Source organism: Apium graveolens, chromosome 6 (assembly GCF_009905375.1).
Source record: "Apium graveolens cultivar Ventura chromosome 6, ASM990537v1, whole genome shotgun sequence".
NCBI classification, from domain to species: domain Eukaryota; kingdom Viridiplantae; phylum Streptophyta; class Magnoliopsida; order Apiales; family Apiaceae; genus Apium; species Apium graveolens.
Genome location: NC_133652.1, coordinates 118,761,580 through 118,775,459, shown reverse-complemented (window position 1 = coordinate 118,775,459; position 13,880 = coordinate 118,761,580). Strand labels below are relative to the sequence as shown.

At 34.3% G+C, this 13,880-nt stretch overlaps 1 protein-coding gene across 1 annotated transcript; it reads left to right on the top strand.

Annotated features, from left to right (window-relative positions):
- Positions 1–1,794: 1,794 nt before the first annotated feature.
- Positions 1,795–3,733, top strand: LOC141668884 (BAG family molecular chaperone regulator 1-like). Its single transcript, XM_074475931.1, has 4 exons — positions 1,795–2,356; positions 2,567–2,823; positions 2,917–3,063; positions 3,209–3,733. Exons 1-4 carry the CDS (start codon positions 2,134–2,136, stop codon positions 3,560–3,562), a joined length of 981 nt encoding a protein of 326 aa, XP_074332032.1. The 5' UTR covers positions 1,795–2,133; the 3' UTR covers positions 3,563–3,733.
- Positions 3,734–13,880: the final 10,147 nt, after the last annotated feature.

The following is a 13,880-nucleotide window of genomic DNA, read 5'->3' as shown; positions in this document are numbered from 1 at the left end:
AAGCGAAAAGTCAATATACTTATGATAATACACTTTCACCATGAATGAGGGAACATTAATCACCTGCCTTCCAAAACTATAATATCCACCTAAAATAAGTGTTAAAACATGCATATTAGCCATGTCTTACTTATAATTATTTTATTTCTTATTTTCATGTATAGTCTGATAACATGGAAAAAATAATTAAGGATACTAATGAAGAATACTAATATATCAACATATCATGAATCCAAACTCCATATCGAATGGTAGGATTCAAAATTTTATGTTAGACAACATGTAGAAGTGATAGTTAGAGAATATCAAAGTTTTACATCTTAGGAACGAGACAACCCATACAAAATTATTACATTTTCAATAAACACTATAAGCTAATGAGCATGATGTAAAGAAATACCAAAATATTACGGTATAAAGCCAACACATATAGAATAAACTAAAGAGAGACCTTTAGGTTATACAGAAAAAGTCAATAAATACACACAAAGTCATGCACTCGATTTCACAGTAGAAATCAACAAAATCGTTCTTTTTAACAGGGCCTGACAGAAATGTAGAAAGATTTATAGTTGCTCTTTAGTTTTTAATTCCGTGACTGATTTAATTTGTAAATACTCTTTGATTTTTAATTATTTGATAGATCATTTTTGTGCAAAAAAATTATAATTCAGACCATTTTCGTGTAATTATATCTTTGATTAAAAAAAATCCTAACGTCCGTTAAAAATAACTAACGGAATGCAATCGGGTGGCAAAATAATTATACATGAGTCATACGGGTGCCTATTATTATATGTTAGTCATTTTTGTGCAAAACAATTATAACTCATGCCATTTTCGTGCAATTAAGTCTTTTATTTATTAGTAACTTCACATAATGATTAATCAGAATATGTTGATTTTATTTATTAGTAACTTCACATAATGATTAATCAGAATATGTACTACTAGCTCAGTTAATTCAGTGTGAGACCAGAGATGATAATTAAAATCAGTTCGAAACAGAGAGAGTGAATTTGTTATATAAAAAAACATGCCAAGCTCAAATTTATTGAAAACTAATCCATTATTCACCCTTAACCAGAGAGCAGTGAGGAGAGACTTTTAAGTACGGAGGGTATGGTCAGAGTTTTAAATTCTTCTTTCAAATTCTAAAAATTTAGCTATATTTAATTTAAATTTTTAATGATTTATGCAAATTAAATGATATTCAATGATATACTATTTTTTTTTTTGAGATTTTAAGTCAAGTTTTTTTATTTATCTTTTAAAATCTGACGATACTGAATCGTAATTTTTCTGACAACATTTTTTGTCACAGCACCACAATTTTCAACGGTACTCCCAAATGATGCCTAACGGAGGATATCCGGTCAAAGTTTTAAATACTTCTTTCAAATTCTAAAAAATCAGCTATGTTGAATTTAGATTTTTAATGATGTATGCAAATTAAATATTCGATTAGATATTAACTTTTTTTTGAGATATTTAGTCAAGATTTTTATCTATCTTTAAAATTTAAAATCTGATGATACTGAATGATAATTTTATTTAACTTTTTAAAAAATCCAATGATATTCAAATTTTTGTTTGAATTGTATTAAAAAGGTTGAATTATTGATATCGAAAATCCTATAAAAATCTATGACATTTGAAGAAAAAGGCAAGTTTTGATATACAATTCGGTTACACCAAAAATCAAAATAAAATATGAAGAAGATTTTATAATCTATAAAGCTGAGATACACAATTACGCAAGCATATTCTTTTCTATCCACCCTCCCTTTGCTGACCATTCATTCTCTCCGCTCTCTCTCTCTCTGTAATTGTTAGGACATGATCATGATAAATCAGAATCAATTGACCTCTGATTTTGTACATTATTTTTTTGATCTTAAAACTTTATAAACAGAGCCAATGAAGCTTACATTTCCATGATAAACCTACATTGTTACTCTAGTCAACTCGAAAGATATCTGTACACATTATTTGTGGGTCACAAGTCACTAGTATTTTTCTTTCTTCATATATCGGATTTCCTACATCTCCAAATTCAAGTCCATTGTATCTATAAATATTATCTGCCCTGTTTCAATCTTTTTTGCGGGGGGCCTGTAATATTGACTCTTTATGATGACAATGAGGCCAAAGTCCGCCGGAATGTTTTTCGCCGGAAAGGCGACTAAGGCTGCTGACCTGACAGAGGCTTTGGAAGTAAGGCCAGGGGGAATGTTGGTACAGAAAAGAAACTCTGATTCTGATCATCCTTCAGTTCCACTTCCTAACATTAAAGTCAAAGTTAAATACGGATCATCATATCTTGAATTCAATATTACTTCTCGAGCAAGCTTTGGTAAATTCTAATCTCCCCCTGCTTATTTTCTTGTGAATCCTGTTTCTGTATGATGTTCTTTTCAAAAAATGAAAAATTTACACATTCATGCACACAAACTCGTATATACCATCCACGTCTTGTTACAAAGAAATTAAGAGCATCAACTAGGCTATGATACTAGTGAATTTTTAATTTGTACTCATGATTCTACGATTTTTCGGTGTGCAGGGGATTTGAAGAAAATGGTGGCTGGACCGACTAAGGTGCACCATGAGGACCAGAAGTTGATCTATAAAAATAAAGAGAGAGATTCGAGAGCATATCTTGATGTTTCTGGTGTCAAGAATGGATCAAAGATTGTGTTAATTGAGGATCTAGTTAGAAAAGAAAAAAGGTTAATTGAATTGAGAAAACATGCAAAGATTGACAAGGCATCAGAGGAGATAGCCGAGATTACTTCACAAGTAGACAAATTTGCCAAGCAGGTGAATTTAAATATTATGTATTTGATTTTTATGTTTTAAATGAGTTAAATTCTGGTTTCTTGATTGAGGTTTTGAATTTGATTAACTTGGTAGGTTGCCAATCTGGACTCACAAATTTTTGGTGGCAAGAGGGTTGTGGAGAAAGTATTGCTGAATTTGATTGAGCAGTTGATGTCGCTGTTGATTAGGCTGGATGGAATCGTTGCTGATGGCGATATAAGATCGCGCAGGAGATTACAGGTACTCCCTAATCCAACTCATAAAGGTCGTAAACAATGCAAAATTCTCCAACATGCATCAGTCCGGTCTGGACTTGACTTGTGTGTTTAATTTAATAAATTCTTTGATAAAGAGTTGATGTATTTTGGCAATGAATGTTTTCAAGGTGAAGAGAGTGCAGAGATATATAGAAACACTTGACATGCTGAAGATTCGGAACTCTATGATTAACAACGCTGAGCAAATAATTCTAGCGGAGGAGAAGCATCCAAAGATTGTCTTCAACGGGCAAAGGTCAAAAATTCCAATACAAGATCATCAACAACAGCAGAAGATTCGTGTTAGTCCGAAGTCGACTTTGGAAGGGGTCATGATGCAGAAACCAGTTATGGTAACAACAAACTGGGAAACATTTGATTCAGGCTTGTCAAAAGATCCACAGAGCATTAGCTCTGGAACAGCAGTAGGACATAATCAACATACTGGAACTTCTAAGCAAAGCTGGGAGTATCTACTATGAAACTTCTTTTTGTTTCCTATGCATGTTAGATTTTCTATGAATAATAATAATAAGGTTGGAAATTTACAATTTGCAAAATGTATATGTCATTCCAGTGTTCTCTTATCCTCCTACATTATAGGACTTTAAAGTTATAAATTTTAGCGGACACATGAATGCGTGAGTATTTGAGTTCATGACTAGGCTCAAGTAGTCACACTTGGTTAATTCTAAGAAATATCGCAAAAACATCCATCTGTGACGAATAATACAGAATTAGGCCATGGCTGATCACATTCAGCCCGAGGAGCTGACCTCCAAAGAATTGTTAAAATTTTCTGTATCTAATCCTTACAAAATGATAAAAACTAGTCGTGGAAAAAAATTATTAGTCCAATTAATATATTTATACTACTTGAGCTCCAGCTAATTGCATTTCTTGTTCTGCCAATCAGTAACAATTTTTCATCACAAGTTGAGCGCCAAAAAAAGAACCTTTTTCTTGTAGTGGATGACGCGTTGTTTATCTTATATATCTCGAGTTTCTTTTTCAATTCTACATGCTAAAGAAGATAACATAAACGATGCGGAACAGGATATAGAACTTGACAGTTTAGAAACTTGTCAGAACAGCAATGCAAAAGAACATGTTTGACCCTAGAAGATACGCATTATTAATTGATGATAATTGTTGCCAAATTATGGAAAAGCCTCACATTGTGCTATTTAATAATTGCCTTTTTAAATAATGCAAGTCATTGTATATTGCAGACCAGCACAGATAAACCTGTCCCAGCACATAGTGTGATGGATTGGTTATCTAACATTCTTGCCCCTTTTTAAGACCTTTCGATTGTATCCGTAAACACATTACATTCATACAAGGGGAATGCATTACACACTAATGAGAATCTTTTGATTTTAGCTGAAGATAATGAATCTTGTTTTGTTGGGCCTAAAGCTAGCAGAGTACGGAAGCCCAGATTCTTGATGCATGTTATATCAGATACTACATGCTGATGGGTGCAGTGCATATCTTTGAAGTAAAGAAAGAGATAAACAATTAGGCTATACTGCCCGGCTGCTGCTTCTTTTCTTTTCTTTTTTTTTTTAAAAATATTCCAACTATTCATTTTTAGAACAGAACTTATTGAAGTCATCAAGCGACATTGCTTAATTTTATGTAAGGAAAATGATCTCACTTGACCAACCAGATAGATACTGATCTAGTGAGACAAGGGGCCGAGAGGATGTTTATTCAACTTAAGGACAAAGATGTTAATCCTATTTGAATTCGGGTCCAAGTCTTAATTGATTATAATAGGCATGTTTCTAATGTGCCAATTCAATGAATTGCCCCAAGAAGCATGATCATATGCTCTTTCAAATCTGTTATTTTTGTTGGCTGCTCAGTCTCCTATAATGGACTTGAAGGAGTCTCCTATCAGAGCCCGGAAGCTACATCTTGGCGGGTAATGGGCTGCGGTTGTATGATGGGGTGGAGGTTCCTCTCGGTCTGAGCGTAACTTAGCCTCTGATTTCAAGCAGAAGTTATCCTGGTTGTCATGTCTTTGTATCTACCATAGAGTGAGAGCATGCCTAGAATTTGCATTTCACATTTTCGTCGCAATATGGGCCGTATAACAACCCTCGGCCGGATGTCCTTATATATTCTAAACTCATTCGAAGCATGGAAGTAAAAATGGTTTGTTTAGTAAATTTGGGTATCAGATATGGTTTTGTGCATTTCAAACCCATATGTTTGGTTCATAATTTTTATTAGCCGACACCCATACCTGAAAGTCACTAGTAATCAAATTTGATATCTTAGGGGGAAGGTGGGTATGGAAAAGGGGTATGAGTTATCATTTTTATTTTTTATTATTAATCTTATTTCTACAATTAAATACAATTCAAGTTCACAATTTTAATTTAATATATTATTAATTTAATTTTAAATAAAATCATAATAATTTTTTATTTAATGCCAATTAGTAAGATTTAATTTATTCAAAAATAATAAATTATTATCTATTGGGTAAACTATATTATACTAATAATATACTTTTTTATTAAATTTCTATTTATAAATGGTATAAGAACTTAATTTTAATGCACAATATATACTTACAAATAATATTGGAATCAAAATTGAGCTATCTACTATATTTAAAATTAAACGGATTCATTCCAGAATTGAACCAAACAAATAGTATCAGGAATCATTCCTCATCCCCATACCTGTTTAACCCGATTCCTGATTCCAAACCCATACCATTTCTGAACCAAACGACCCCTAAATTTGATTTCAAGCCTTCTTGGTGATTTATTTATAATTTTTTTATCTAACAATTAGATACGTTTAAGTCTTAATTATACTATGATAACATATCTTTATTATATATGTTAGATATATTTGTGATTTCATGTCTAATCTGATTTGTTTAGTTTCAGAACTTATTATCAGAACTTAACTGGAAATCAGAACTTACTGAAGACAGGAAGTTATCAGAACTTAAGCCATCAGGACTTACATCAGTACTTAAGTGCGGATACACTTCAGGGATGAAAAACGGCTGATTTACAGGAGAGGATCTGGATTAAACAAGTAAAGATATGCATGAAGAATTGGACAGCTATAGGACTGCAGTAGATAATCTCTGATTGATGTATTCTAGGAAACATAATCATTATCATATCAATTAGGAGATATCTTGTAACTGTGTAGTATATAAACACAAATTAGGGTTTACACTATAAGTGTTATCATTCACGAGAATATTATTCATTGTAACCCTTGCAGCTCTTAGTGATATCATACATCACTGAGAGAGTAGATTAAACCTACTGTAATAGAGTTTGATATATTGAATAAACTTGTTTTCTGTTACATACTTGTGTTCATAATCGAATTGATTGTAGATACTATATTCAACCCCCTTCTATAGTATCATTGAGGCCAAACAAGTGGTATCAGAGCCAATCTGTTAAGCTTACAAATAGTTAAGATCCAAACAAACAATCAATCATGTCTGATCAATCAAAAACACAAGACCCTCAAGAACCTGCAAAGGTTCAACCTATTCAAAATACCAGTAGATATGAAACCATCAGGGTTCCTTTGCTCAGGGTGTCTGAGTACCCTGTATGGAGTGTGAAGATGACCGTGTTTCTGAAAGCTACAGATCCAGAATATTTAGACAGAATTTATGATGGTCCACACAAGCCCACAAAGCTTTCTGTTGCAGTTGGGAATGAGCCACATAGGATGATTCCCAATGAAAAGAGAGAATTCACCACTGAAGACATCTCTTCACTAGGAAAGGATGCAAAAGTAAAACACTTGCTTCATAGTGCACTTGACAATGTCATGTCAAACAGGGTGATTGGATGCAAGACTGTAAAAGAAATCTGGGATGCATTGGAAGTGAGATGCCAAGGAACCAATGTCATCAAAAAGAACAGGAAGATAATATTCACACAGGAGTATGAGCATTTTGACTCAAAATATGACGAGTCACTAACTGATACATATGACAGATTCACAAAGCTGTTAAATGATCTGTCACTAGTGGATAAGGAGTATGATCCAGAAGATTCAAATATGAAATTCCTACTAGCTCTTCTTGAAAAGTGGGATTTGAAAGCTACTACAATAAGAGACAACTATGAACTTGCTGATATGTCTCTTGATGAAATCTATGGGATGCTCAAGACTCATGAACTTGAGATGGAGCAAAGAAAGAAGAGGCATGGAGGGAAGTCTAAGACAGTTGCTTTAAAGGCTGAAGAAAAGCCAATTGTCTCTAGGAAGGCAAAAATAAAGGTTCTCATCATACAGTCTGATTCAGAGTCATCAGATTCTGATGATGATGATTCAGAACCTGAAATTTTATCTGAAGTGGATGTTGATGCAGAGATGATGCAACTGTGTGCTCTTATGGTGAAGGGTATCACAAAGATAGCCTACAAGAAATTCAGAAAAGGTTTTCCAGGAAAGGTGGAACTTCTGACAAGAAAGGGTTCAGAAAGACTGAAGCCAAAGGAGGAAAGTCTGACAGAGGAGACAACTCAAATGTCAAATGCTACAATTGTGGTGAAAGAGGCCACATCTCTCCTGATTGCAAGAAAGGAAGAGGTGATAAAGGCCAGGAACTTATCACAAAGAAGAAAAATTATGCAGACACTTCAGAATCTGAAGAAGAGGTGAACTATGCCTTAATGGCAAATGTTGATAGCAATTCTGATGCTGCTAAACTAGAGGTACCTCTATCAACTCTTGCTTTTGATACATAAGATATTACTGAGTTAAGATTATTTCTGAAAAACATTTATATTAGCTATAGAGATTAGACTTTAGAGAATGAAAGATTAAAATCTGAAAATCTAAAGTACAAAAACGGAAATAGCTATCTAGAAGAAGAGTTAGTTAAGATGAACACTATTCAGACAGAAAGAGATAATGCTGTGTATGTTACGATTGAATTGCTTAAACAGAATGATTATCTAAAAACTGAATCAGAAAAAGAAAGAGAAATCATCAGGACTTGGACTAACTTAGGCAAAAAAACTCTGAATATTCTAAGTAGTGGAAACTGGAAAGAGTGGTTAGGTTATAAAGATGGTAAAAGTGAGAAAGGGACTTTACCAATTAAGCCAAAGGTAAATCCTGTTAAATTTGTTGCAAAAACTGTTGTGTCTGATTCTGAAGTGATGAAAGACTCTAAAATAGAAGTCAAAGAAAAGTCAACTTCTGACAAATTAAAACAGGATAAACCAGCTTTGGTAAATATTGGCTTAATGACAAAGAAGCAGCTTAATTATAAGCTGAAAGAGATTAAAAATGTGAACAAGGTAAAGAAAGCTAGGAAAAATAGGAATGGAAAGGAGGGTGTGAATAAAAGTAATAATTATATGCCTGTGCCTAATGCTCCTAGAAAGAAATGCTATAATTATGGAAAAATAAAGATATAAACTCTTTACCTCCTAGATCAGGAGTTAAGAGTCAGTCTGTTAGGATTAAACCATAAAATATTTGTTTTCATTGTGATAGTTTATGGCATTCTATTTATACTTGTAAGTAATATCATAATTAGTACTATGATTATTATGAAAAAAAACCTTATTTAAAGAAAGTTAGTGTAATTCCTTCTAGTATAAATTCTGATGCAAAGTCTGATATAAATTCTGATAAAAAGCATGTTAGCATAAATTCTGAAACTAAATCCGCTGTAAATGCTAACAAACTTTACAAGACCAAAGGATCCAAGCAAGTCTGGGTCCTTAAAACTAATCAATAGTGGTCTTTGTGATTGCAGGGCAACAGGAAAAACATTCTGGTTCTGGACGGTGGATGTTCAGGACATATGACTGGAAATAAAGCCCTGCTATCAGACTTTGTGGAGAAAGCTGGCCCAGGAGTTTCTTATAGAGATGGAAACATGGGAAAGACTCTGGGATATGGCAATATCAATCTTGGGAATGTCATAATTGAAACAATAACTCTTGTCTCAGGACTTAAACACAATCTGCTAAGTGTGAGTCAAATCTGTGACAGAGGTTATCATGTGGATTTCTTTGAAGAACACTGTGAAGTTGTAAGTAATTCTACATGCAAAGTGGTTCTGAAAGGTTACATACATGGTAACATATATGAAGCCAGACTTTCAACAAATTATGATGGTTCTGTAATCTGTCTGTTAAGCAGAGCATCAATTGAAGAAAGCTGTAATCGGCACAAGAGTCTCTCTCATTTAAATTTCAACAACATAAATGAGCTAGCAAAGAAAGATATTGTGAGAGTACTGCCAAAATCAATATTTGCTCCTGATGGTCTTTGTGACTCATGTCAAAAAGCAAAATAAAGAAAATTTTCATTCAAGAGCAAAACTGACTCTTATTGAAGTTGCACGAACTGCTTGATGAAGCAAAGCTACCAACCTATTTTTGGGCTGAAGATGTTGGATTTTTAATCACAGCGGAGGTATGGTAAAACACTTTTACACATATAAAATCCAAATAAAAGCATATAAATCGTGATTAAAATATATGAATCGATTACTAACCTTTAATAGCGATCCAAAAGCAACGATCGAAGATCCTTAGCAGCTGCTCCTCAAACGTGAAGCACTCCACCGGTATCCACCAAGAAAACGACGTTAAGGAGGAGGAGGAGGTGGAGAGAATTAGGTTTTTCTAAAAACTTTTGGGTTCGGGTTAGAATCAAAATAGGGTTTATAATAGTATATTTATAGGCAAAATTTTCAGCTGAAATTTTCCCATAAAATATTATTATTATTAACCCATTTATTATTCTCATTAATAATTAAAACACCTTTTAATTATTAATCCTTTTTCTAAACACTTTAGAAATAATTCTCTCTCTTGATTTAATTTCCAAAAATTAAATTCTTAATTAATAATATTAAGAACTTTTCTTAATTAATTTATAATCAATTAAATCTCATTTAATCAATTATTAAATTTGCCAATTAATTATATATTTCATAAATAAATAATTATCAGCCATTATTAATTAATTTCTCCACCATTAAATCATTCTCTTTTTATGGTATGACCCTGTAGGTTCAATATTAAGCCGGTAGTAGAAATAAATAATAATAAAATTATATCATTATTTATATAAATTCTCTAATTTATTAAATATGATTAATTAATTAATCATATTTATTCTACATCGTGAGGGATACTTCTCAGCATATCACGACTATCCGGATAATACGAATTCACTGCTTAGAATACCAAGAACCTATTCAGTGAATAGTTACCGTACAATAAACTCCTTCTACCCTACAATGTCCTGATTAAATACAAGGCATGGATCTCGTGTCAAGCCTATCTAATTTAATCACTTGCTTACCATTTACTATGCTTAGTTCTATGTAAATTAGAAACTCCTTTCTAATTTCATTCACTCTGGCCAGAGATTCCTGAACTAGCATAAGTGGATCAGCCTTGAACATTCGCTTCCTTCACTGGAAGGGGTAGATCCTTTATTGATCATACACTATCTTCGTGTACAAATTTCTATACCCAGTAGAGCCCTAATAATTGTCCCTGGAGACTAAGAACTAAACCAAAGCATAGTTCAGTGTACACAAGATGACTATGATGACCTCAAGTCTAAGGATACTTGTACAACTATCACTATGTGAACAATTGCTGACACGTGAGTGAACTCTATCAGTTGTTCAGCTGTGCGAGTCATGTTCAGTGAACTTATTCTATAATAAGCACCTACATACTAGCTATAGTGTCACCACACAAATGTCTATGAGAACAAACATTCTTCATAATGAAGCAAGCATAGTATGTACCGATCTTTGCGGATTATTAATTACCAGTTAGTAATCCTATGATCAGGAACTATTTAAGTTTAGAGTTATCATCTTTTAGGTCTCACTATTATGATCTCATCATAATCCATAAAAAGCTTTACTCTAAACTATGGTATATCTTATTTAAACACTTAAATAGATAGAGCCCGTAATAAAAACAAAACAAGTCTTTTATTAATATCAATGAAATCAAAACAGATTACATAAAAGTTATTCCTAAATCCTAATACATGATTGGACTTAGGACATATTCCTTTCAATCTCCCACTTGTACTAAAGCCAATCACTCTGGTATCTAATACCCATCTAGTCTTTATGACGATCAAAGTGACTTTCATAAAGTAGCTTTGTGAGTGGGTCTGCTATGTTGTTATGTGTGTCAATTCTATTTCAATACAACACAAGAAATGTTATCGCGCTCCCACTAACCCTTTTGTAGACACATGGTTCATCTACGTTTTTCATAAAACCAAACTCTTTGATTGTCTCATCAAAACGGATGTTCCATCTACGAGAAGCTTGCTTTAAACCACATATGGTTCACAACAGCTTACACACTAGGTTTTTATTTCTCTTGGAAAGAAAACCATCTGGCTATTTTCCAGATCTCATAGTCGTAGTAAGCAGCATTCGCAAACAAAATCCGAACTGATTATAACAGGGCTACAGGTAAAAGGTTTCATCAAAGTCAATCCATTGCCTTTGTTTGAATTCTTTTGCCACAAGCCTGGCCTTAAAGGTCTCCACCTGGCCATCTGCTCTAATCATTCTTTTGTATCCCGTATACATAGATTTCATTCCGGATTTCATGGCACTATGCCATTTCTCCGAGTCAACACCACTCATAGCCTCATTATAGGTCACAGGGTCGTCATCATCAATGATCGACAACTCATTGTCATTCTCAATGACAAGGCCATATTACCTCACAGGTTGGTGAGGCACTCTCCCTGACCTATGAATGTTTGGCTGTTCCACAGAAGGTTGTTTAGTCAGAACAGGTGTTTCCACTTGATCCGTAGTAGTTTGTGCTTCTTGAACTTCATCAAGTTCAATTTTGCTCCCACTGTTTCCTTCAAGGATAAACTCCTTTTCCAAGAAGGTAGCATGTCTGGAGACAAACACCCGGTGATCGGTGTAAAAGTAATACCCTAAAGTCTCTTTAGGATATCCCACAAAACTACATTTTACGGATCGATATTCCAGCTTATCTGGGTCAACTTACTTGACATAAGCTGGACATCCCCAAATCTTAACGTGTTTAAGACTCGGTTTCCTTTCTTTCCATATCTCATACGGAGTTTGAGGAACAGATTTGGAAGGCACCTTATTCAGTAAATATGCTAAGGTTTCCAATGCATAACCCCATAGGAATACTGGAAGAATTTGCATAGCTCATCATGGACCGAACTATGTCTAACAAAGTTCGATTTCTCCTTTCAGATACCAATCTGGAGGCGTCCACTGGAAGACTATACCATTTACTTTGAGATAATCCAGAAACTCTCCATTCAAGTATTCACCACCTCGATCTAATCGAAGAATTATAATACTATGTTTGGTTTGTTTCTCCACTTCATACTTATACTCTTTGAACTTTTCAAAGGCTTCAGACTTGTGTTTCATCAAACACATATCCGAATCTAGATCTATTATCCATGAAAGTAATGAAGTATGAAAATCCACCCATGGCTTGCATAGACATTGGTCCACATACATCTGTGTGTACCATTCCTAGCAAATTTGCAGCCCTCTCTCCATGTCTACTAAATGGAGACTGCAGTGCCACAATTTAGTGAGATTTTCATCATCCCTTTTCTTTTATTAGTTTGTTCAATCTGAAGTAAATTATGTCACATTTATACAGACCATTATTAAAAGTACCACATCCATAAAGAATATTATCTCTAAGAATAGAACATTCATTATTCTCAATAATAAATGAAAATCCAGCCAAGTCTAACATGGGAATAGAAATAATATTCCTCACAATCGAGGGAACAAAATAACAATTATTTAAAAAACAATAGTCTTGCCCGTAGGCATATGTAAATGAAATGATTCTACATCTTCAGCAACAACTCTTGCTCCATTTCCCATCAGTAGAATCACCTCCTCTTCCTCAAGAGTCCTACTTCTCCTTAGTCCCTGCAACAAATTGCAGATATGAGAACCACAGGCGGTATCTAATACCCAAGTAGAAATTTGATTTAATGACATATTCACTTCTATCATGAACATACCTGAATCGGAAGCGGTAGTCTCACTACCCTTCTTCTTCTTCAATTCTACAAGGTATACCTTGCAGTTCCTCTTCCAGTGCCCCACCTTGTTACAGTGAAAGCAAACAACTTTGCTCTTGGGGTCTTCAGCTTTTGGTGGAACCGGAGTTTTCTCACCTACTTTCTTCTTCTTGGAAGGGTTCTTCTTCCTTTTCTTAGGATTGGAACCTTCACCAATTAGAAGAACAGAACTCTTCTTAGGGGGAAAATTCGATTCCGCAGTCTTCAACATGTTGTGGAGTTCAGGCAGGCTGACATCCAACTTATTCATGTGAAAGTTCACAACAAACTGCGAGAACGAACTCGGAAGCGATTGCAAGAACAAGTCTTGGCTCAGCTCCCCATCCATGGCAAAACCAAGTTGTCCAAGACGTTCAATCAAATTGATCATCTTAAGTACATGGTCATTCACAGATGATCCCTCAGACATCCTATAACCGAACAACTCCTTCGATATCTCATATGGAGCTGTCCTCCCAGCCACATCATACAACTCTTGTAGATGCATGAGGATAGTGTGAGCATCCATATGCTCATGTTGCTTCTGTAGCTCAATGTTCATGGAAGCTAGCATGATGCATTGAGTAACATTTGCATCATCTATCCACTTACGATACACAACATGTTCATCATTATGTGCATCACTAGCAGGTTCAGTAGGCTTAGGTGAGTCAATCACGTATTCCAGCTTCTCAATCC

Excerpts from the sequence above, each read along its gene's own strand:
- LOC141668884 (XM_074475931.1), top strand. The coding sequence starts at position 2,134 with ATGATGACAATGAGGCCAAAGTCCGCCGGAATGTTTTTCGCCGGAAAG. Across the intron at positions 2,357-2,566 it reads TACTTCTCGAGCAAGCTTTG|GGGATTTGAAGAAAATGGTG; the intron begins GTAAATTCTAAT and ends TTCGGTGTGCAG. Across the intron at positions 2,824-2,916 it reads TAGACAAATTTGCCAAGCAG|GTTGCCAATCTGGACTCACA; the intron begins GTGAATTTAAAT and ends TTAACTTGGTAG.